This window comes from Pituophis catenifer, unplaced genomic scaffold, assembly GCF_029215685.1.
Source record: "Pituophis catenifer annectens isolate HBS135680 unplaced genomic scaffold, rPitCat1.0.hap2 SCAF_2, whole genome shotgun sequence".
NCBI classification, from domain to species: Eukaryota; Metazoa; Chordata; class Lepidosauria; order Squamata; family Colubridae; genus Pituophis; species Pituophis catenifer.
This window is the reverse complement of record NW_027256882.1, coordinates 138696614-138720439: the sequence shown is the minus strand read 5'-3', so window position 1 is coordinate 138720439 and position 23826 is coordinate 138696614. Positions and strand designations below refer to the sequence as shown.

General features: G+C 38.5%; 1 protein-coding gene across 1 annotated transcript; it reads right to left on the bottom strand.

Moving 5' to 3' along the window:
- Positions 1-5114: 5114 nt before the first annotated feature.
- Positions 5115-23625, bottom strand: SLC26A11 (solute carrier family 26 member 11). Its single transcript, XM_070934705.1, has 16 exons — positions 23434-23625; positions 20902-21094; positions 20037-20122; positions 18241-18320; positions 17436-17578; positions 17121-17296; positions 15339-15411; positions 14149-14199; positions 13701-13761; positions 12734-12789; positions 11995-12135; positions 10259-10386; positions 9721-9820; positions 7659-7792; positions 6534-6606; positions 5115-5383 (listed from the first exon to the last, which is right to left on the bottom strand). The coding sequence occupies exons 1-16, from the start codon at positions 23623-23625 to the stop codon at positions 5295-5297; spliced, it is 1776 nt and encodes a 591-aa protein (XP_070790806.1). The 3' UTR covers positions 5115-5294.
- Positions 23626-23826: the final 201 nt, after the last annotated feature.

Below are 23826 nucleotides of genomic sequence, written 5' to 3'. Positions count from 1 at the left end.
GCATTATACTCATGACCCAGCTCAGAAAATCAGACCAAGTAAATTCTTCCAACACAGCCTATTTAGAAATATATCCCTTTTGTTTTCATTTCCCTGTTTTCTGCTGTCTCAGCAATTCAGGAATACTTGTTGCTGCAAAATGATGCTCAAATATAAATGGCTTATCATCACGGGCCCAGCTGGAGAATCTGAAACAACATTACCCAAACCTGCATATGCATCTGTAGAAGCTCCAGGCATTTCCTAATTGAAAAGGTAATGAGATTCATGCAGCTGTCTTGTTGAGACTTCAGTTTCTCTCTTGGATGATGGACTACTGAGCCTTTTCCAGTTTACAGCTCTATGTACAGCTTTCCCATGAACTCATTTCTCTCCATGCAAGAACTGGAGTCTAGTTTTACCCCCACTAACTCTGGCTAGAGGCTACCGGCTTATGACTCAAGCAAAAAGCTGTGGTAGGAGAAGTCACAGTTTGAAAGAACAAACAGGAAGGAAGGATAAGAAAAGGAAGGTGATGCTGAACACAGTGGTAGTACAAAAGGCATTGCCCTGTCGAGTTTAAACTAGTCACTTCTGATAGGAAAAAGTTGATAGCCCAGTAAAAATCTGGGACAAAGGATGTCAACTCAGAACACAACAGCAAGGTTAAAAGTAGAATGGCCTCTTTATTCATAATTTAAGTGGGTGTTCATAAAAATATGTAAGTCATTTGATGATCAAGCTTGGTTATTACAATGTCAAGTTTAAATGAGAGAATAGAATTATATGATAAACTAAGGATAGTTGGTAGGCAAATAGGTTTTGAAAATGGATAGGATGGAGACTTATCACTTTCCACAGGTTCCCCTGTATTTTAAACCACCTCCCTGTGTTGTGAAGGACAAAGGAAGCATACAGTGTGGAATCAAAAAGCAGCCCTCAATTTACAATCTTCCACTTACTGATTATTTGAAGTTACAATGGCACTGAAAAAAGTGACTTACAATCGATCTTCACACTTACAATCACTGCAGGATCCCCATGGTCATGTGATAAAAATTTGGGCAATTGGCAATTGGTATTTTTTACAACTGTTGTAGGATCCTGGGATCATGTGATCACCATTTGTATCCTTCCCAGCTGGCTTCCAACCAGTCAATGGGAGAAGCCAGATCCACTTAAGGACCACATAATTCACTTAGCAACTTTACTGATTTGCTTAATCATGGCAAAAGAGGTTGTAAAATTGGGCGTGACTCACTGAACCATCATCTGTCTTAACAGCAGAAATTGTGGTGATAAGTTAAAGACCATATTTATTAAACATTAAATGTGCTGATGGAAGTTGCTCTGAAGAATAGTGAGAGATCTCACTCCACAAAGCGATGCACTTATATGCATCTCATGAAGGAGGCGGAAACTAATTCATAAGCAATGCATGGCATAAACATACATATTCATAGGTAATGATTTTTAGGTTTATAGGCAATAAGAGCTTATGTTATTTCCTGCTGCTTGCTTATTCTCAGAAAGCTAGAGGGAGCAATGAAGCAATAAATAAGAGCAGAGAGGAACAAAGCAATAAAAGGTGGGTGGGTGTGGAAATCATCCCCCCATAAATCAAGAGGAGGGGGCAGTTTCAGAATGCCAGATGCAAAAAGGAAAACATCTCCCGTTACAAACCCTTAGGATGATTCAAATAAGATAACAGACTGTGGCCTATATATCTCTATATATCAACTTGATTTAATTGGTCCCATTCATCTAAGAACTGATTTTTCCCACAATAATATGGATGTTAGTTGCATGGTTTCAACTTTATTGAAACAGCCATTTCTATCAGGGGGTGAAATAATAGATGGATTTCTAACTGAGAGGAGGAGATAAAAACAAGGAAATCTGCTTTAAGAAAATGTTACATGCTAATCTTGGTATCACTTTCATTTATGTTTGATGACAGTGGTTTCCTCTTCCTTGACTCACTGACAAAGGACAGGAAGAAAGAAGAGTTCAGTTTACTGGATGTGATCTGCAAATCAAAACTATTTTTATCCTCAGTGACTTCTGGGATGTATACCATCCTTACAATATCCACTGCAGTAATTGTACAAAAACATATACAGATTTAACCAACGATAAATATTGTTCAGAGGTTGCTACAAAAAACATTCAACATACATTTTTCTTTACAGAAATATTTTGTTTGCAGGAATAAGCTCCTGAACATAACATACAGGGTTTTATACAATTTCTCTAACAATTGCATTTTGCAAGGGGGTGTGCATAAGTGCAGCAGCGTGCCTACTGTCCCTGTCCTACTGTCCCCATTTATATGTATTCATTTCATGTGCTCATGTCCATGTTTATACTTATACCTCTTATCTCATACATGTTTGACAAACTAAATAAATAAATAAGTGAATGAATGAATAAAAATAAATGTTAGATTGATATCTACAAAAGGTATCACTGTGATTTTTTTTTCTTTTTTTGAGATACCACTTCTTCTACGGTGAGCATATTGATCAGATTTATATGGACACTGATCTCACATGCATGGATTCTGGTCAAATAGTAACCAAGAAACTCACAGTAAGTTTCCCTTTAGGCTGCCACGGTGGTATAAAGAAGCACCGTTTTATTGAATGAAAGATCAACTTTTAAAAAATTGCAGTAAGAAGCATGGCTGAGAAACAGCACTGTACAGTGAAAAGGGAAATAGAAACTGGTATAGCTACTATTTTCACTTCTCCAATCGGTTCTGCAGTATTTGTGAAAAATGAAGAATAGAAACAAATTATTAGAAAACAATGATTTTTTTTGCAGTAATTAAAAACTTAAATTTATTGGAATGAGGTTTGCGTGAAGGCTCCAATATGGCACCCTGGATCCCAACACTGTTTTCAACTCTTTTTTGTGCAACCTGCGAGTAGCTATGGTCTCTCCTATAAACTTGCATCATTTTTTTTTCACAGACTACAATTTTATCACTGTAGTCTTCTCTCCCTCAGCTTCTTTGCTTATGGGATCAATGACCTTTTCCACCTGTGGCTTGTTATTAGCTCAGCCCAAAAAGATTTAGTTAGTTACTTAGGTTGTCAAGCATGTATGAGAAAACAAGTATAAGTATGAACATAACATATAAGTATAACTTATAACATACAGGTATAAGTATATACATATTAAATGAGTACGAATAAATGGGAACAGTAAGACAGGGACGGTAGGTATGCTGGTGCGCTTATGTACACCCCCTTACAGACCTCTTAGTAATGGAGTGAGGTCCATGGTAGACAGTTTAAGGTTCAAGTTTTGGGGATGAATGAATCAACAAGCTACAGAAGACAATAGATTGGAAGAGATCATTCTGCATATCGGTATCAAAGAAAGGAGACTTAACCAAGTGTGCAAACTATTGCACAATATCCTTAATATTAAATGCTACTAAAATAATTCTTAGGATCATTCAATTCAAATTAGAGCTCTACGTGGAAAGAAGATGCCAGATGTTCAAATTGGCTTTAGAAAAAGCCAAGGAACACAATACATTATTGCCAGTGTATACTGGATAATTGAGAAAGGCAAAAAGAAGTCAGTATATGCTTCTTTGAGTGTGTTAACCATATCGTGTTGTGAAATGACCTTAGGAAAATGGGAATCTCAGAACACCTCATTGACATCAAATAAAATCTGTAACAAATTAGGAAGTCATAGACAAGATGAAACATTGTGAAACAGATTGTTCCAGTTCAGCAAACTGAGATACTACTACATTTTTATTCAACCTATATGCTGATTATGTATCTATCTATATCTATATCTATCTATAGGGCTAAGCTGGGCTGCTAGATGAGGATGGCTTTAAAGTTGGAGGAACAAAAATCAGTTATCTGTGGTATGCTGGTGACAGTATACTGATAGCAAAAAAAAAAAAAAAATACAAATTATCTGCAAGCTCTAGTATTGAAAATCAAGGAGCACAGTGAAGAAAAATGGGGATGATAATTAAAAATAAAGAAAAGCTACTGACAATAGATACAATATCCAGTCTTAGGACTGACAGTGCTGAAATGGTGGATAGTATCTGCTTTTTATCATTATCAACAGTAAACGAACCAGCAGTCAAGAAATAAGTCTCATACCAACAGGAAAGCAGTAAAGGCCTTGGAAAAAATGCTTAGATGCCATGTCATGTCTATACCTGAACTGTACAAATCTTGAGTTTCCATGTGACACTCTATGGATATGAAGGCTGGACTTTAAAGAAGCAAAATAGAACATTTGTGCTTTTGAACTCTGATGCTGAAAAAGACTTCTAATAATACCATGGATGGCTAGTCAAGAAAACAAATAAGTCATAGTACAAATTAATCCAAGGGTCTCACTCAATGTACAAATGATCACAGTCAAATGATAGTATTTTGAACAGATTTATGCCAAGAACCAGCTCCTTTGAGAAGTTCATGATGCTGGGAAAAACAGAAAGAAAGCAAAGAGGACAGGTAACAGCAAGCTGAATGGACCTAATTATAGCAGCAATGAATGTACCATTAGAAGACATAAAAGCCCAGGTTGAAGACAGATCTTCTCGGACAAAGCCTGTTCTACGTGGATACCAAGTAGACAGACTTTGTAAGATATAATTTACTTAATGACACTTAATCAATGTCTTGCTGGTGTATGAAGGTTCTTGACAACTGACTAGCCAGATAAATAAGCAGGACACATCAGAATGCTACAAGTGGATGATAGCAACTATACAAAAAATGGAATGGCAAGTGGAAAAGTGGTTCAAATGTATCAGATACATAGATTGATCTATACATGTGCAAGTAATTTGGCTTAATAGAAACTTCGTAAAAGAAAGGCATCCAACATTTCAGTTTTTACTGAAATGAATATTAGAGATTAGAGTATATAGCTGGAAACGATTTGCCATAGACAGTGCAATTCTGAAGAATAGTGTTCCATTAATAATATCATTAATTTTAGAAATGTTAAAAGCACCCATGTGATAAGCTACAGTCATAGAAGTATTCAACCCAAACTGATTTCACAAGTTTTTCCTAGATCCATGAAATGATTTTCAACTCTTTGTTTGTATATTTATTTGCTGAGTTGAAGTTCCTCATTTTTCCTATTTAAAAAATTCCAAAGTGCCTATGAATTCTGAATCCTGACTGAGATGTGTATTAATGCCCATAAATCATAGAGTGGCTGCAGACTCTATTATGCCATCCTTTGGACTCGAAAGCTTCATCCTTAAGTCTGAGGTTCTCCTATTGGACAGACAGTCTTCAATGAGCTCATTTCCTTCACTGGATGATCCCAGTTGTAGTCAGTATGCTGCTATTGTCATCCAGCATGTCTTCAGTGGCAACATGCAATTCTCCAAGACTTTTTTCTACAACAGAAAACATACATTATGCTATGAATCTGATACATTGTAGTTTCCATAAATCAAATCTTGCTTGTTTTAGACAATCTAAGGATTAAAAGCCAAGAGAACACATAAATAATACCGTATATAAAAATAGAATTCATGTGTACTGTGTTTATGAGAGATCTATTATCTCTAAGCCACAAAAATTAAAATCAGATGAGTTAAAAAACATTAAAGTCAACTGATAATATCTGATATTGGATTGAATGAAGCTTCTTGTTGCTTTTGGATCTGAATTATCTTAAGGGCAAGTAAGATATTCCTCAAAATGCTAAGTTCCCTGCTGGGATCATCACATTCAACTTTCTCCAGCAATAGATGAACAAAACAGAAGATTTTTGCATTGGGGAGAAAATGACAAGGAGGTTTTCCCCTTTAATATGAAGAAGAACAGCACAAGAAAAAAAAAATAAAAGATTTCTATAGAGCTTAGCTCACTATAAGAAAATACTTCTGTTCTGATCTTCCTTTACCTTATTTTTTCCTGCAGAAGCAAGGAAAAAATAATGCTGGACTCTGCCATAGCAATTCATTTAAGAGGCTCTAGGTAGTTGCAACACTCCTGCCCAACAAGAAACCAGTAAGTCTTGGCTGGCCCCCACCAACAGTCTCTTATAATTCACAACTTCTGTCTGCATTCTGCTCCTGTGTTTATTTTTATTCGGTTTCATCGTTCAGGCTGACGTTATACTACACCTCACAGTACGCACCTTCTTCCAAGAGTGTATTATAGCTAGATAGACTTCATTTAACAACTAACCAGTTTAACAATCATTCAAAGTTAGGACTATGCTGAAAAAGTAACTTTTAACCAATCCTAGTCATCACAAATGCTATTTGCATACTTCCCAGCCAGATTCTAACAAGCCGAGTCAATGGAGAAGCTGGCAGTAAAATTTTAAGTTGTGATCACATGATGTCTCGCTCAACAACTATGATACAAGGCTTAATGACAGAACTGTTAATCCCAACTGTAGTTGTTAAACTAGGACTACCTATACTGACTTTTCAGGTGATAGATTACAGTTTGGAAAATATTTTTTTCCTGAAGATGAAAACTTCAGATTATATGGCAAAGGACCGAGTAAACTTTCTTTAGATCTTTGCCTACCTGCATCATTTAGGGTGGAAAAATTACGGAAACCCTTCAAGTCAGCAGCCTGGAAGACTTCAAGCACGTGAGCCTGTGGGCATGAAGGACAATGAGAGAATTAATCAGTTATTTTTTTCATAACAGCTTTTCGAAGAGGGAGAAAGGGAGGGAGGGAGGGTAGGTTCAAGGACAGAACAGATCCCTTGCTTATCTAAATTTTCAAGTTGCACCCTTTGTTTCTCTGGCTAGAAGGTAGGATTAGACAAATTCTTTCAAAGGAAAGAATACAGTGCTAGATAACTAAGTGGGCTGACACAGTATAAGACAGCCCATATAATTTGAACGTGCAGACTATATTTTAGAGAGATGTTGAGAATTTTGTGTTTCAGAAACTTTGCATTGTTGGTATGTTTATGAATATATGTGGCTATTCTATATCAGACTATATAGGAAACAACACTACAACTATTCCCACCATCCTGCTGTGGAGATACATTAGGGTTGCACATGTCAATATTCCTAGCCAGCACCTGATAAAAACTAAAGGGGATGCTAATTGAGAGCATTTCTTCAAGAGCTTAGTTTATTATACAGGCAGTCCTCGACTTACAAAAGTTCATTTAGTGATTGTTTGAAGTTACAACGGCACTGAAAAAAGGGAGTTAGGACCATTTTTCACACTTATGAAAAAATGCAGCATCCCCATGTTCACATGACCAAAATTCGGATGCTTGGCAACTGACTCATATTTATGACAGTTGCAGTATCCTGGGGTCATATGATCACCTTCTGACAAGCAAAGTCAAGAGGGAAGCTAGATTCACTTAACATCTCTGTTAATAAATTAACCGCAGTGATTCACTTAACTGTGGCAAGGAAGGTTGCAAAATGGGGCAAAACTTACCTAACAAATATCTCATTTAGCAACAGAAATTCGGGGCTCAATTGTGGTTGTAAGTCAAGGATTACCTGTATTCATGGGTTAAAATCTTCTACATGAAAAGTATATACTTTGTCACTAAACAATATTTTCTTTTTACAAAAATAAAATTTTTTAGGCCTCTAAGATTCTTTAAGGTTAAATTACCCAGCCACAATTTATACTTGCTCCTACCACCCCGCAACTCCCAGGCAAACTCCCACCTGCAAGCCAATGAAGATCAAGCAAAGTTCCTGGAGCTGAAATTCCTGCAGAAGTTCCGAAAGACCTAATACCACAGTATAGTCAATGTTGCTGATGTGGCTGCAGTCCAGAATCACATTGTATTGCTGAGGCTCTGAAGAAAGACAATATTATGTGTTCTGAAAGAATGAAGGCCTTATACAGTCCGACTCCTAGCTGCATTAACAGATTGATATTTTGGTCCAGATTTGAAAAAATAAAACAATGGAAGAGCATTTTATAAATCTTTTAGGTTCATAAAGTTTTGCATCCATCTCCCCCAAATTATATAATTTTTAATGTAAATTAAAGAACCTTTTTAACATTCAAATCATCCTGCTTTTATTGTTTAATATAAAATTAGCTGTCTTTAGCAGATTTTTTTCCAATATAAACTGGATCTGCGTAGAAGGAAGTTATAACAATTAATACTGGAAATTAAAAGAAAAAAATACATTCAGAGGCTTAGATAATATAATTTATTGAACTAATATCAATAAATGTATAGAAATGTAAGTTGACCAATATGGACTAAATTATAAAATCACATAGGCGCAAACTTTGCCTCCACAATGTGTTAGATTCCAACTCTCAGGAGTCATACCACCAATTCATGCTGATTAGCAATCCAGAAAGCTGAAGTTTGATTCTTTGAGGGCATGAAACTGTGAAAATGTACAATCTGAATCTGTATAGAGACACAAATTCAACTCCCTCCACAGTCACGACTGATATAGAGCAGGCCACACATCTTAGCCTAATCTACTCAAATTACAGTTCCAAGAAAAAAAAATGGAAAGAGGAAAAGATTAAGAACCCTGTATATTATTGTAGAAATATCAGTCTTCGTGCTGTGGGTTGTGCTTTGTTTTTGACAAGAACCTTGAGTGAACCAGGTGCCAAGGGACAAAAGCAATTAGCTACTGAAAACCAAGAGCTAAGCACAATAACATCCATAGACAAACAGGACACAGTACACATTTTACAAATCAAGATGATCTTCTGTAAATTATCATGAGGTCCAGATTTATCGTCATCACAATTTGGTGTGTTTCCAGAAAAATAATAAAACAAAATTGCAAAAGGAAGAGTGAGTTGGTCTCTTCCTAAATAGAAAAGGAGGGAGGAGAAAACTCAAAATCATTCTGAATTTTCTCTTTAGGTAGTCAGGTTGATAGTTGGAGAAGCTACACAAATTCCTGGATCAGGCTGCCATTGCATATATTATGGCTTTCCCGTCCTTTCTGGCACTTTAGAACTATAATCCTCCTTAACAGCAGCATACTTGGTTGAACTGTCTGTCTATGACCTGTGGGAGGTCCAAGACATTTGAGAGTGCAGTTTGGGAAGAAGACAGACTGTTTCATAGAAGGCCATGATGGGGAAGAGGACATCCCCCCCACAGCATTCCTCGCAGGCCACATATCCTACTTTTTCTAGCACTTGGGAGATTTAGGAAGACCATTGAAAGAGACATGAATAAGATGCTGCAACTTTCTTCCTCAGGCCTCTTCCATCTCTTGGTAAATGTGAGGCAGATGAGCCTTCTCACATTGCCCAGCACCACCACCACAAACAAATCACTGTCCTTCAAAGAAAAGAAGCCAGAAAACAAGAATGCAAGAAAGAGATCAGTCAAAGAGCTAGTAAGCTATACAAGGTATTTGCAAGAGAATCTGGCCAGGCTATGTGCTTTTCTCACCAATGAAGGACATGGTTCATTTTGTTAAGATTAAAATCTTTATTCTACTTCATATGTTTGTTTAAATACCTATTCTGAAGTTCCATCTGTTCAGCTCAAGAACTGCTAACTAGAAACCTTTCTCATTTGGTCCTAATATCTATGTATCATGGACATTTCCTTGAAAGGCATACCGATATACTGAAACATTCTTGAAATCCTATCTGATCTTTGTTGAAATACATGGAAGTAACCGCATGGAGCAATTATTTTTCCAGAGGCACCCAAGAGGAGGAATATTAACTCTTCTTAGATGAGATGTACTGAAGACTCATTTCAGGAAGTTTGCATATACAATTTACCTGATAGCGCTTGTTTGTGTACAGTATCCCGGAGGAAATCAATTGCAGGGAATTGAAGGCCATTCTCAGGCTTTATGACTATTGCCTTGTCTCTCACAACCTGGAGAAAAAGGTGGAAGAAGTATTGTGGGAAGGAATCCAAGGGAGGTATGTAATTTGAGTCATTACAATGCTTTTTGATGTACTTATGAACCATTTATTGTCTCAATGGTTAAATATTATCTCTTAGTTATATTAAGTTAGTTATACCTTTGTATAATTGAAAATTGGGCAGGAGAATTGAAAATTGGGCAGGAATAAAGAGATACAAATGTCTACATATTTCTATGTTATATATAAATGCTGACATCATTATCTAGCACTGTCTAAGTCAATCATTATCTGTTTCCCCCTAAGTAGATCCCAATCAATCAGAGCAGATAGAAGCAAAACATAATTTATTCTACGATCAGCTATGTATGGCTACCATGTATTGTTTTCTGGCCCAACCAAATAGTATTCTTCAAACTCTGCCTGACTCAGTGAATTAAGAACTAACCTTTATCCGAGGCCTGGCGAGAGGGTAGAGCAGGAAGATTCCGGAAACCATCACCCCTGCTATGATGCCATATTGCACTTCCCAGAAACAAACAAAGAACGTAACACAAAGAGGCACCAGATCTAGCCCTGTGAAAAAAGAACAGAGAATTCAATCAAGGGCATGTCCACCCCATCAGCAAAAGTGGATAAAACAAGTAGGCAATTCCAAAGAAAACTAGCTCTAGGCCTATGTACCGATGTTTTAAGAGTGTAGACTTAAGTTGTGCATGAAAGTGATTATAACTAAAGCTCAAAAGACAACTTATACATAACTCACTGGTTCCCACTCTACCTTTTCTAAGATCAACATTAGACAAGGAAATGTAGCTTAGCAGGGAGACTGCACAGCCCCCATCTGCTGGCAGAGGTAGGAAATTAATGTTGACAAAGTGACAAAAAATGATCTGACGTTGTCTTTGCAATGGTCTGGGGACAGGTTAAGGATATCATGTTTTCCTGTTTTTAAGAAACAGTGTGCTGTCCCTTGCACCAGGACAAACAAGAAGTTTGCAACTCAAACCAGTTCTAGATCTAACTTAAATACTGTAGGTCACTGGCTATAACACAAAGCTGCAAGGTCTTATGACCCATTAGTTCCTTCACCCCCATCCAATATATGTGCTCTTAGAAAAGACTGAGCTCAAATGGCTTCCAAGATAGCCTCAGCCTGCATCCTAAATGTTTAAGAGTCTGTATAACGATGAAAAGCAACTCGATTTTGCCAGAGTCCTAAGTCAACTCCTTCTTTCTTCATAGAGAAATAGCGGATTAATCCAATTTCAGAAAGTCAATACCAAGTCAGCACTAAGAAGAGCTACAGAGAAGGAGGAACTTTCCATTCTGCTTCTCCCAATCCTTTTCCCACCCATATCCTTCAGGTTTGAATTTTAACCATCTTCAGTGTCTATAGCCGTGATGGCGAACCTATGGCACGGGTGCCACAGATGGCACACGGAGCCATATCAGCCTTGGTGGCTCAGTGGACTAAGTGCTGTTAAAGTAGCACTTAGTCCACTTAGTTCAAATCTCACCAGGCTCAAGGTTGACTCAGCCTTCCATCCTTTCGAGGTAGGTAAAATGAGGATCCGGATTGTGGGGGCATTAAGCTGACTTTGTATATATATATATAAATATAAAAAGAACACCACTTAGGGGGGGCCGAAAGCCCTACTAAGCAGGTATATACAAAAGTATGAAGGCTATTGCTTAATGCATTGTAAGCCGCCCTAAGTCTCTAGAAAAGCATATAAATCGAACTAATAAATAACTAAATAAATCAGTGGGCACACGAGCGTTGTCGTAGCTCAGCTCCAGCGCGCATGTGTGTGCCGGCCAGCTGGTTTTTGGGCCTTTCGGTCCCACCAGAAGTTGGGAAATGGGCTGTTTCCAGCCTCCCGGGGGGTGGTGGGGAAGGCCATTTTCACCTTCCCCAGGCTCTTAGAAAGCCTCTGGAGCCTGGGGAGGGTGAAAAACGGGCCTACCGGGCCATTATGTGCTAAAAGCAGGGGGGCACGCATGTGCAGGGGCGGGGCGCATTGGATTATGGGTGTGGGCACACATGTGGGTGACCTCCCCGCATTCTCCCTACTTTTGGCACGTGACGGCAAAAAGGTTGGCCATGTCTGGTCTATAGGAAAGTATTAAATGATTTCTAAGTAACCTTCTTTGGGAAAGACAAGAAATCCATGCTCATACTTTTAACCTGCCATAATGTGCGGAAGATCCTGGCATCGAACATTGGAGCCACAGCACAGATGATGACTGCTGCCAGTGCTGCCTTGGGAATATAGTAAAACAGGGACGTAAGGTAGGCTAGAGATAAGAGTACTAAGGCCCCTATAAAAGAAAAGAGACATCCATATTATGAATGAAAATGCAAGTTTATAATAAACTCCAATTAGGTTGGGTGGCAGAACAAGGTTGGACGCATTACTAAGCCAGAGGTTTTCCATGAAGTGAAGTGATAAAAACAACTAAGAGTTAGAAGTGAACTTGTGACAGCCATCCAAAAACTGGTGAAAAACCAAACTATTCTAAGGGACTTGGGAGATGACCATCACTGCCACATTAACAATCTTGGTTTATTTAATTTAGTTTGCCTGCTGTTGCTGCTTTGGGTGGGTGCTTCGCTTCTCATCCAAGAAGCGAAATGTCTTCAAAGAAAAATCAGAAAGTCCAGTTGCCTCTTGAAAAAGCACCTTTGGGACAACCATGACCTGGATGACGGAGAATCTCCAAAGACATGACATTTGATGCATTTTAGCTGCAGTATTTACATGTCTTCCAGGGCTCTTTGGGCTTAGTGAAAGGAGGAGACAGGCTTACTAAAAGAAGAAGAGCTATAGAAGTGACATTTGTCTTGGCACATTTGTCATTTATAACTTTCTGCTTCCAGTTTATTCTCCTCCAACAAAGGCATTATTCTTTTTCCTACCTGTGATTAGTCCTCCAGCAGGAGTACATACACCACTCTGAGCATTCACTGCTGTCCTGCAATGTGAACAAGGCCATTATAAGCAAAGGATTAACCTTATTTTAAGCCTAGAAGTATCAAAGACATGCATACATACAACCTACTGCTCTTTCCACAAGGTTGGCTATACTTCCCTTATTTCTCTCCTCACATTCTTCACTTATCAGTTTGCAAGTTATGATTTAAGACTAGATCAAATGGAAGAGGCTAAAGAAAAAAAATCAACTTATTTAAAATTAAAAAATGAAGAGATTCTAATAAAAATGTGGCTTTCATTTTGTTGTGTCCACAACCACATTTCTCCACTGCCTCACCTATATATTTCTCCTTCATATTCCACAAGGATGTGATTTTCGGCTAAAAAAATCCTCCTTGTCAATAATCAGCCAAAGAGAGTAAGATCACACTCCCAGACTGTGAGCAGTTATGAAAAAATATTTTCAGTCCAAAGGGCAACTCCAAGACAAGATACTTTTTGGGGGGTAAATCATCTTCCTCTTGTTCCTAAAACAAAAAATATCTTCCCAAATTGGCCTCAAGCATCATCTTTTTCTAACCTTATTAATTAACTCACAACCATTTTTGAACATTAAACTGTATATCCAGCTTCAGCTGAGTTCCTCGAATGGCTATGCCTATCTGAATAATAAGGAAAAAAATAACTTTATAGTAAATGCAATCTTTCTAAAGTTCTGCATGCGTTATCATGCAATGGACATGAACTACCTTACCTCCATAAGGACAAAGTAAAATATTATGAAAAGCTTTTTTCATTAGATTTAAGAGTTTTTAAGAGGTAATGAATCCATGGCAAGTGATGCATGCAGAATACTATTTCGAATTACCTTATTAAGCTATGTAAATATCCTGCATTTACCAAAGAGAGAGAGAGAGATTGAGAGAGAGAAAAAGGAAGCGTTTTCCTCACCGGCCAAAACTACCTGTGACTGGATAGGATGAGACAAAGGATCCCAGCAGGTTGGTAAATCCTACAGAGTATCGAGGAAGAAAGGCAGGAACAGAATCAGTGAGATTGCAAGACTTGCTGTCTTCTCTTCTGGACTCTTAGAGGCCTTAGGATCACTCTCCCCAATTCCTCTGGATTTCCTATGTTGAGCATGGATTAGTCCACAACACGCCTTCCAACTCTGAACCCAAAATTCTAAAACTGCAAGTGATGAGAATGAGGTTTCTCCAATGAAGCCTGTTCCAAAGATTCTTTCTGCTTACCCGCTAATTAGAATAACTGCACCTGACAACTGCAGTTCCCAGAATCCCATACTCCACACTCCACCTTCGGCCTGCTTCATTCCCACTTGGTTTAGCTTCTCCTCATCCAGTCAAATGCATCCAAGCCATTTGTGCAAAATCCTTACCCATGGCTAGCAGCTCCTGGTTGGCATCAATCTGGTAGTTATTTTGAGAGGCTAATAAGAAAAAATAGAGGCATCGTTACATACACATCTGACCAAGAATAATTTATTACAGCATTATCCACAGAAAAGAACTTTGCAAGGTACTATAGGCAGGGATAAGTAAAGCTAATAGAAACATCGTAATGCGGAGTAGATGATCCTAGAAAATGATACTTCCCTAAAGCAGTGTAGCTGATATAACTACCCATCATCTTAACTAGGCTAGTTAGGGCCTTTGAAATTTACACTGCAGAGTAATACTGTCTTTAAAAAACCACTCACGATTTCAGGTAACAGACTTCTGTTTCTTTACCTAATCCTTCCACTGACAGTGACTTTCTATCCCTTCAAAACAGGAAGAGACAAGAAAATAGCTACCTCTTACGCTGAATTACTATTAGTCTAAGAACATTTTAGTCCAAGGGTATAGTTTCTGCTTCCTTCTGATGTTGCTGACATGTCCGAGCTATGTCAGCTGAGACTATTCTAGCTGAGGTTGAAAGCTATCATTCCCCAATTTAAGGACAGCCACAGATCCACCATTTCTGCTCATAACTATAGTTTCAACACACACACACACACACACCTGTGATTTTGGTATGTTTTGTGCACTGTGCACCTTATTTATTTATTTAAGTTATTTAAAACATTTATATAGCCAACCATCTTATAACTAATTCTGGGTGGCTCCCAATCAACTGTATCCCATTCCCAGCTAATGTGATTTACTCAATAATCCACTGTGCAACATAGATTTGTTGTTATAGAAATGGCTAATTTAAACTATTATGTAAAAGTAAAAAGTTGAGGTTTGAAGTTAATGCCTTATTTTATTGCACGAAGGGAGTCGGAAATCAATGTCTTTTCTCCTCCCCACTTCTTTTCCCCATTTTTCTCTTCCCTTTTCCCTTCCCTATTTTTCCTATTATTTACTTTTGTATTTTCTTTGTATGCTGCATTATAAACTAATAAAAAATATTATACAATAACCCACTGTGAAACAGACTATGACTTACTATGATTTGTGATCAGAGGCCACTATTTTCCAATAGAAGTAAAACTTCATTTCAGGTGTCAGGTGTGCAGGAAAGTATAATCCTGCCTTCCTTCCCTCCCTCCACCTCAATGGGCAAAGAAGATAATGATCTTACCAAATGCTCTGGCAATAGCAACCGTCTCCAGCAGTCCCATGAGAGGCACCACCGCCAAGCCAGGTCCAATGTCCTGCACGGATGGAAGAGGGAAGCTGTATTTCACTGCAATTTTGATCAAGAAGAGGGAACTACGGCCACAAAAGGAATGTCCCATACCAATGGAGGAAATGTAACAGAGAGATAAGAATAAATCCTAGAGTTGTGCAGAGATCTGGATTCAAAAGACATTATGTGATTGGGAAGAAATATCTTAAATCAAATGTGTCTTTCCTCAAGATGGTGCATCAAATGTAGAGGGCAACCACCCTAGACCAGGAGAAAATGTGGTCTTTAAGGTGCTCCTAACAGGTCCTATCTGTGCACTCCCCATATTACTTGGATACATTTTGGGCTTTGAACCCAGTTCTTTCCACAACTCTAAGAAAAAGTCCAATATTTCAGTATCTTATCATCAATCAAATTACACTAATACAATAGAACAGAATATATGAAGTTCAGGGTTGAACTGTGGAGTCCTTGCCACTCTCTGATTATTTGCTTGCAGACATCTCATAAACCCAATGAGGTAACATCATCAGTGGTGTTAAGTTTTGTTCTCTTTTTATATGCAGTAACTTGCCCTGCTGGTGTTCTGGAAGTGTTCTGTACTTTTGCTTTTCTTCTTAGCTTTTTTATTGTCTCTTTTAAGTGGATTGTAATTGAGGTTTATCTATTGATGGCTGATTAGTGCCAAGCTTCCAGGAATTCCCTAACATTTTTGGATCTAGGATGCTCACAGTTTCCAATTGAAACTATGGTTAGATCTGTCCATGTGTTGTGAAATTAAGTTTTCATTGTGTCTTCTGACTGATGCACTCTGCTAGTCTTCTGCCTGTCTGGCTTACATAGTGGCTGTTATGGTCCTTATACTATATGTGATAGATGACTCCAGTTTTTTCTTCTTCTTGGGTTTTTTTTTTCCTTAAGATATTTTGGAGGGCTTTATCTAGTTTGTATACTATGGTGATGCCGTGTGATTGTAATAGTCTGTTGGTTGTTTCTGAGATGTTTTTTGATATATAGCAATGTTATACTTTTCACAGTTTGTGTTGGTTGTGCTGTGGTGAGTTGAGTGGTGAGGCACTTTTTGATGAAGTTGCATGTAACTTTTATTCAATTATTGGTTTTTTTTTTAAAAAAAATCCATTTTGTTGGAAGATGTTGTATAGGTGGTCTGTTTTGCTTTTCCAGTGTCCAGGATTGCTAAATGCATTTGTGCCTGTCTGAATAATGTTCTTGCACAGCTACTCTTGTAAAAGATTGGGTTGTTACTTTGCTAGTGGAGCACTTGTTTCGTGTGAATGGAAGAAAGACATTTGTAACAGGTATTGATGAATATTGATGAATATGTTTAAACTCTACTGCTTCATTTTTGAGAGTGACTAAAACCAAATTGTTGTAAGTTTAACTGTATTTATTTGTGAAGTTGTGATCAAACTACAGAGTGCACAAGGAATGGCCTTGAAGGACAGGAGGAAGTATTGCTATCAAAGCAGTGATCAGATAAAAGGGGCCTGAAGCCCTGGCCAAGAAAATAAACTGAGAAAACTTCTCAAACAAGTCCTTCCCTAGTTTACACAGAGATAAAGAGGTAAGGAGAGTGCATTCAGACTTACAAGATTCTGTTACAATAAAAGTAATTCTGAAGTACATGGCATTGGTTTCTTAAGTCTGATCTATCTAGAAGGGCTGACATAAACAGAGAGGCAGAAATTGAAGCAATAAAAAAGAAATACACACCTGCACCATTTCCTTAAAATCAATAGTCTGATTGGGTGTGATGATGGAGAATGGTGGTGGCTGGAACAGAGGGAGTCCCTGGGGAATCGTTCCTGTCAGGCTGAAAGGCTGAGAGCCAGTCACTTGGAAAGAATAGGCCACAAGACCAGCCAAGAGAACCACAAGAGCATTACGGGCTGTAAGGAAGAGAGTCTTAAATAAATTTCTGCACAGTCAAACGATAGGCATGGATTCTATAATCATGACATGACCTTACAAAAATACTTCCAAGAAGAAGAAATTCAAACAACTGCTTAGAGGACAGGACAGACAAACCTGTAGCTGTTGTCCAAATTATATATCGACTGATTCTGACAGGCAAGGTTTCCATCAGATGGGTCCTGGGGATGCTTTTTTTCATTTGTTGCAGGACCATAAGCACTATTAGGCAGCAGACCCCAAGGATGGCATCTCCAGCCCTGCAGATAATCATGACATTGGTCTGCAACAACTCTGTACAGATAAAAGACCTCCGTCCTATTTGCTTTTTTAAGCATGGACTCTTCTCCAATTTGTGCATCGCTTTATTCAGCCAGCAAGATACCTGTATTTTTTATATTGAAGTAACACACATGCTCCCCTGCTGGTGAATTAGATTTTTAATAAGCTAAAGGAAATATGAAGTATGAGATATAAAAGCCTGAAAAACCTAAACCCAGATTTCCTGTAAGCATATATAGTTTAACTTTTGTTAAGAACAATAATGTTAATTTCAAAGTAAACATAACCCACTCAAAAATAACCCAGTTAAGCATAAAAGATCAGATGGGTATTTGTCAGGCTCATTTATTCTCTGCCTTCATTGAAAAAAAAAATTTGGCCCTAAAGTGTGATGAAAAAAATGGATATGCCTCAAACTCATCAGCATTCCAGCTTTTAGCTCCGTTCTAAGATTCCCCAAGCAATATTTGAGCTTGCACAATATTTCAGGGTATATGAATGTTTAAAGATCTTGAGGTGTAACACTCTAAAAATGTTTATAATTCCCAGATTCTAATTCTACATACTATTTTTGCACTAATTTCCCATTTTTCTAAATAGGAAGAAGAGGAATTAAAAAAAAAGATAAACACTTTTTTACCTTGTCTCACTAATTCTGCAGAAGGTATAATACACTTGTAGGATAAACTGCTTTGGAATGTGCTGCAGACCCAGAAGTGTCTATGGAAAATTAAATACGCACAAGAAACGAGTTGGTAAAACAAACACACAGGGAGGCAGGCAGGCAGGCAGGCAGGCAGGCAGGCAGACACACACATTATGGAAGGTATACTATATGAATGAAATGAATCTAGAAGCCATTTGAAACAAGATACCATATTTTTCAGAGTATAAGACGCACCTAAAAGTGGGAGAAAATTTAGGTGCATCTTTTAGACTGAATACTGCCGTTTTTGGCCTCCTGAACCATCCGTGTGTCATGTTTTTGCTCCCCCCAGCCCCCAGAAGCATTCTGCAGTGCTCTGCACAGCCCGTTTTCGCCAAAAACGCGCCCATTTTTGATGAAAACGGGCCGTGCGGAGCACTGAAGAGAGCTTCTGGGGCCAGGGAGGGCAAAAACGCAACATGTAGAGGCCAAAAACTATTTTTTTCTTGTTTTCCTCCTGTAAATTTAGGTGCGTCTTATAGTCTGAAAAATACAGTAGTCTTTGATACTGTACTAGAGAATAATATATTCCATGAGGCTTAGATAGCTTCTCAAGAAACACAGGTTTGCAATGTACATTAGTACAACTTTCCACTTAATTACAAACCATTTTAAATTATAGTATATATACTAAAGTTCTTGCAAATGCAAAGATAATATTTTCATACATGTAAAATGTTTGATACCTTTTTGGCATAAAAAAATATAATATACTGTATAGTCATAACAGCCAATCTGTAAATTTTAAAACATTTCACAATTCTAATTTGTTACTTTATTCCCCACCTTTTGTTTTTGATATTCTTTAAAAAATTATTAGGGCCTAGTAAACAATTTCCAAGATGGATCTGAAGGGATGGCCTAGACTGCTTCCACCAATATTTTGTAATAAGCCAGAAAAGGTTTTTTAGTGAACTAAAGCAAAACCTTCTATACAAAAAGATCTGAGGCTTCTTTTTGGACACTCGCAAGCACAAAGAACTGTATCTGTGATTGCTATCATCTCAGCCTCTTGCAAATAGCTGACTGTGGTCAACCACAGAGGAAATATTGATGTTATAAGAGACCTAGAATTCAATGGTGCACAATCCTCAGCAATGCTTACAGAAAATGGGTCTGGGGGAAAGGAAGCTGTTGAGCGCTACAATTATATAAACTTAAGAATTTTGGAAAGCTCAAGAAATCAACCTCTTTGCTTTTGAAACTAAGAAGTAGGAAATGAAAACAGAACAAAGTTAAGGGCAGTTTTCAGTAGTTTTAAGGAAGTAACTGCAGAAATGTTGGAATGTAACCACCCCCCTTTTCTCTCTCTCTCTCTCTCTCTCTCTATTAAAATCTCCTATAAACTTCCCAACCATCAGAGGTCAGTGACTGTCAGTCCCCAAACCAAGAATAACACATGGCAATTTTTCCAAGCTGATTTCTTTATTGTTTCAAATCTACAGACAAAATCTTGCTAGACTGAGCAAGATTCTACTCTACCATATGCATCTACAATATACTCTGCGAACTATTAGGGAGGGGTTGTCTTCACCCTCTTTCTCTCACACATATGGGCCAAACTGCTCTTACTCCTCTATAACACACACACACACACACACACATCCTCACTACATTCTATCACAGGTGCCTTTACTTAATTGGCTGGCCTGGCCTCTATCCTATTCCTACAGAAGCCCCTTCACCTAAAATTGTAATGTAAAGGCCAAGGGCAGACAGAGACAACTTACCTTAACTTGGTTGAAGCCAATGGTGACTGCAGCAGCTGAAGTAAACCCTTTAATGACCGGATATGAGATAAAGTCCAAAATGAAACCTGCCAGGAATGGGGAAAAAATCCCTTAGTTTTTTATTTCACCCTGGGAATTAGACCAGCTGGATTTCTTATCCATTCCTCAGACACTTTTGCATCATGTCCTCTTCTCTTTCCTTTGTAGGATCTTCCCTTTCTAAAGCAGAAAACCACCTGGCAACTAACTAGATAAAGCTGGGGACTAGAGAGAGAGAAACACTTTCCAGCTATAACTTAAAATAAGGACTTTTGCATGCATCAAGTCCTATTTTAGGAGGAAACCTGTCCATTTAGCTGTAAAGTCAAAACTAGATTAAGAAGGACAAAATGATTTGAATGCATAATCTGTGGAGTCATTTTTTTACTATGGAGTTCATATCATTTAAGCATTGCCATCCCAAAGTACTTTAAATAAAGTACACCTGGCATTTAATTGAAACATGTGTGAATCTCTCTTCATAATTACACGTGGATATCCAGTTCAAAAAAATATAGGCAGACAGTATCAGAGTCTACCAGAAGGTGAAGAATAATTCATAAATCACCTTAATAAAAAGAGTTTGAATGAGCCTGTAATCCTGTACTCACTTATCTGGCAGATACCGCAATGAACTCAATGAGATGTACTTTTGCACAGATATTTGGAAAAAATGCCCTGTAATTGATAGAAAGTTGAGGATACAAAAACAGGGGAACTCATTTCTACTTTTTTGCCAGACCTGACTCCCAATTATCTTCTTTGGCCAATAATAGCAACAGGGCAATGGACTTAGACGACCAATATAAAAGCAACCAAGTCTTACCAAGATGGAGGAGTCCCATAGCTAACTGGATGCAACCTGAAAGAAAGGCGAGGAGAACGGCCAAGTCGGGATCATCGAATGCATAGGAAGAAACCAAGAGGGACATGATGGCTGTTGGGCCAAGGGTTATATCTTTGGAGGTCCCCAAAAAGCAGTAGATGAAACAACCCATAAAGGAAGAGTACAGACCATACTGTGAAGGAGAGGGGAAGGCAATGTCAGAGACTAATCATAGGTACTTGAAGAACTGTAAGCCAATAAGACCACAAAGGTTATGAAAGGCCTACAAAATACAAATTGCATTCAACGGAAAATTTGCTGAATTATTTTTAAAAGGAGTACAGGCAGTTGTCGGTTAGCAACTGTCTTATTTAGGGAACAGTCACAATTTAAAAGGTATTGAAAAAATAACAAATCTACACATTTATTACCTTCACAGGTCTGCAAAGCAAAAGAAAGCTGAAGTCAAATTATAAACACAGTTGCAATTTCACTTAGCAACCACTTTAGAAAATGAACTCTGAAAACAAATATCTGCCAGAGTATAACTAGGGCAAGCAATCTTTTTTTAGTCTGGTAGATGCACGTAGGGCTTTGTCTGTGACAGAAAATCATTATCTCAAACTGACTTCCCATGGAATGTGGGCATCCACAAAATGGCTGCCACAATGGGCTTAGCCAGATACAAAATACTCATTTACTGGAAGGAAAACTATAGGATGTTGTTCCTTTTATAGCTCTAGACCGTAGAAATCTACTACTACTGTTTATGTTTGTCTTTCTCTTCCTGAGTAAGCACTGCCTTTCCAGAGAAACAACTGTACATATGCAAGGGCACAAAGAAAATAAAGCATCACCTTCTAAATTAATATTTTTAAATACAGGTGGTCCTTGGCTTACAACAGTTAGTTTAGTGACCATTTGAAGTTACAACAGCACTGAAAAAAAGACTTATGACTATTTTGCACACTTATGTTCTGACCTAGGCTTCGTAAAATCACAAAATAGACTCCTTGTCCTGAAAAAAACCCTTTTTATTTGGCTAATGTGAATTCCTAGCATTCACATACAGAAAAGTTCTTGCAATAAGCCTTTCAAGGGTGAATTGCAACAACAGACCTTATCAGTCCTTGGATAGTTATCAGGCCGATAGCTTCCAAGTGCAATGCTGTACAATGAAATACTTGGCAAGGAGCCTCTGTGAGGCAGGATCTCAGATAAGCAAATCTTCTCACTATTAAATGAACTAATTGTCTCCTGCAAACACCACTCCCCTTTTGCTTCTATTTATTCCCTATGGGAGGGGCCATTCAGTGTCCACTTGTGCTTTTACTCCCGAGTTGACCTCTGTTCCTTAATTGTTCCCTTCTCCTGACAGCTCTGCGCATGTGCGCATCTGGAACAGGCTCCAGCTGTCTTTTGCCCCACTTATCTCCAACTCCGAAGGCAGTTGATAACTGTCGGACAGCCTGGCCCCATCTCTGCCTCTGATGCAGAGCCCTCATCAGAGCCTTCCCCAGACTCCAGGACTGGCCTATGTTCCTCCCCAACGTCCTCACTGTCTGTCGCCAGCTCTGCTGGTTGCTGGCAGACCACAGCAACTTATGACCACTGCAGTATTCCGTGGTCATGTGATCAGAATTCAGATGCTTGACAACTGATTTGTATTTATGATGGTTGCAGTGTCCTAGGGTCATGTGATCACCTTTTGCGACCTTCTGACAAGCAACATCAATGAGGAAGCCAGATTCATTTAACAACCATGTTACTAACTTAACAACTGCAGTGATTCACTTAAAAACTCTGGCCAAAAAGGTCGTAAAATGGGGCAAAACTCACTTAACCCAATGTTTTGCTTAGCAACAGAAATTTGGGGCTCAATTGTGGTCATGTTGAGAATTACCTGTAATCCTTTTTTAAAAAAATCATATGGGATTATACCAGGCAGATGGTAATGGGCAGCACATTGCCCACATCTGTAAGTATATTTTGACTTGGTATACAGCAACTTCTCTATCACCTTTTGCCGTGTTCCTGTTCTAGCCCACTTGCAATTTCTCCCTTGGCTCGGATAGGTGAGAAAACAAAAGCATATGGATATAACACATGTGAATTTCCTTTATCTCTCTGTAAGAGTGCCAAATAATAGACTTGTATGAATAAATTATCAGATCCCAGGCTAAAGCTTAAAACACAAAAGACTGCCTATAATAGCCATTTTTTCCACAAACATCCATTCCTGCAGCCCCCAGCCCTTGCCCTTGTGGCATCCAGAAACGCTAGTCTAATCTTTCATTCCCTAAAACAAATATCAAATGGTATTGTCAGACCAAGAGTTCCTTTAAAAAAAGGAATTGAATTTGAACTCGGTTTCTATCCTTTTCCTCTTCACTCTCCAATTAGATGAGGCCCCTTTTCTGCAGTAAGGCCAGTCAGACTGTTAATGTGAATACTGACTGAGGAGAAGTACTTTGGAGTTGTACAAATACAGCATTATGTTAAGTATAGCCACTGCTGCATGAATAACCTCACCTGCACGGGGAGACCAGCCACCACAGCATACGCAAGAGCTTGTGGCACGACTGTCATTCCCACAGTCAGCCCGGCCATAAGATCCAGCTGTAGCCACTGCAAAGAATACTTGGGAAGCCAAGTTAGCACTGGCAATCTCTTTGCAGTTGCTCTGCAACATTGCTTCCAACGCTCCCGGTTTCTTTCCGACATGGCTGGACGCTTTGTGGTTCAGACTAATTCACTTGGGATCCACCATCTCAACCACGATCAAAGCACTATCAAGGCAAAGTCACAGGCAAACACAGCTGTCATAGCAAATGGTTTTGCTGGAGTAGATCACAAACTGGCAGCACAAGTTCATAAGTATCCCTGGAAAAGGAATAGGATCGCAATTAGGCAACACTACCAATT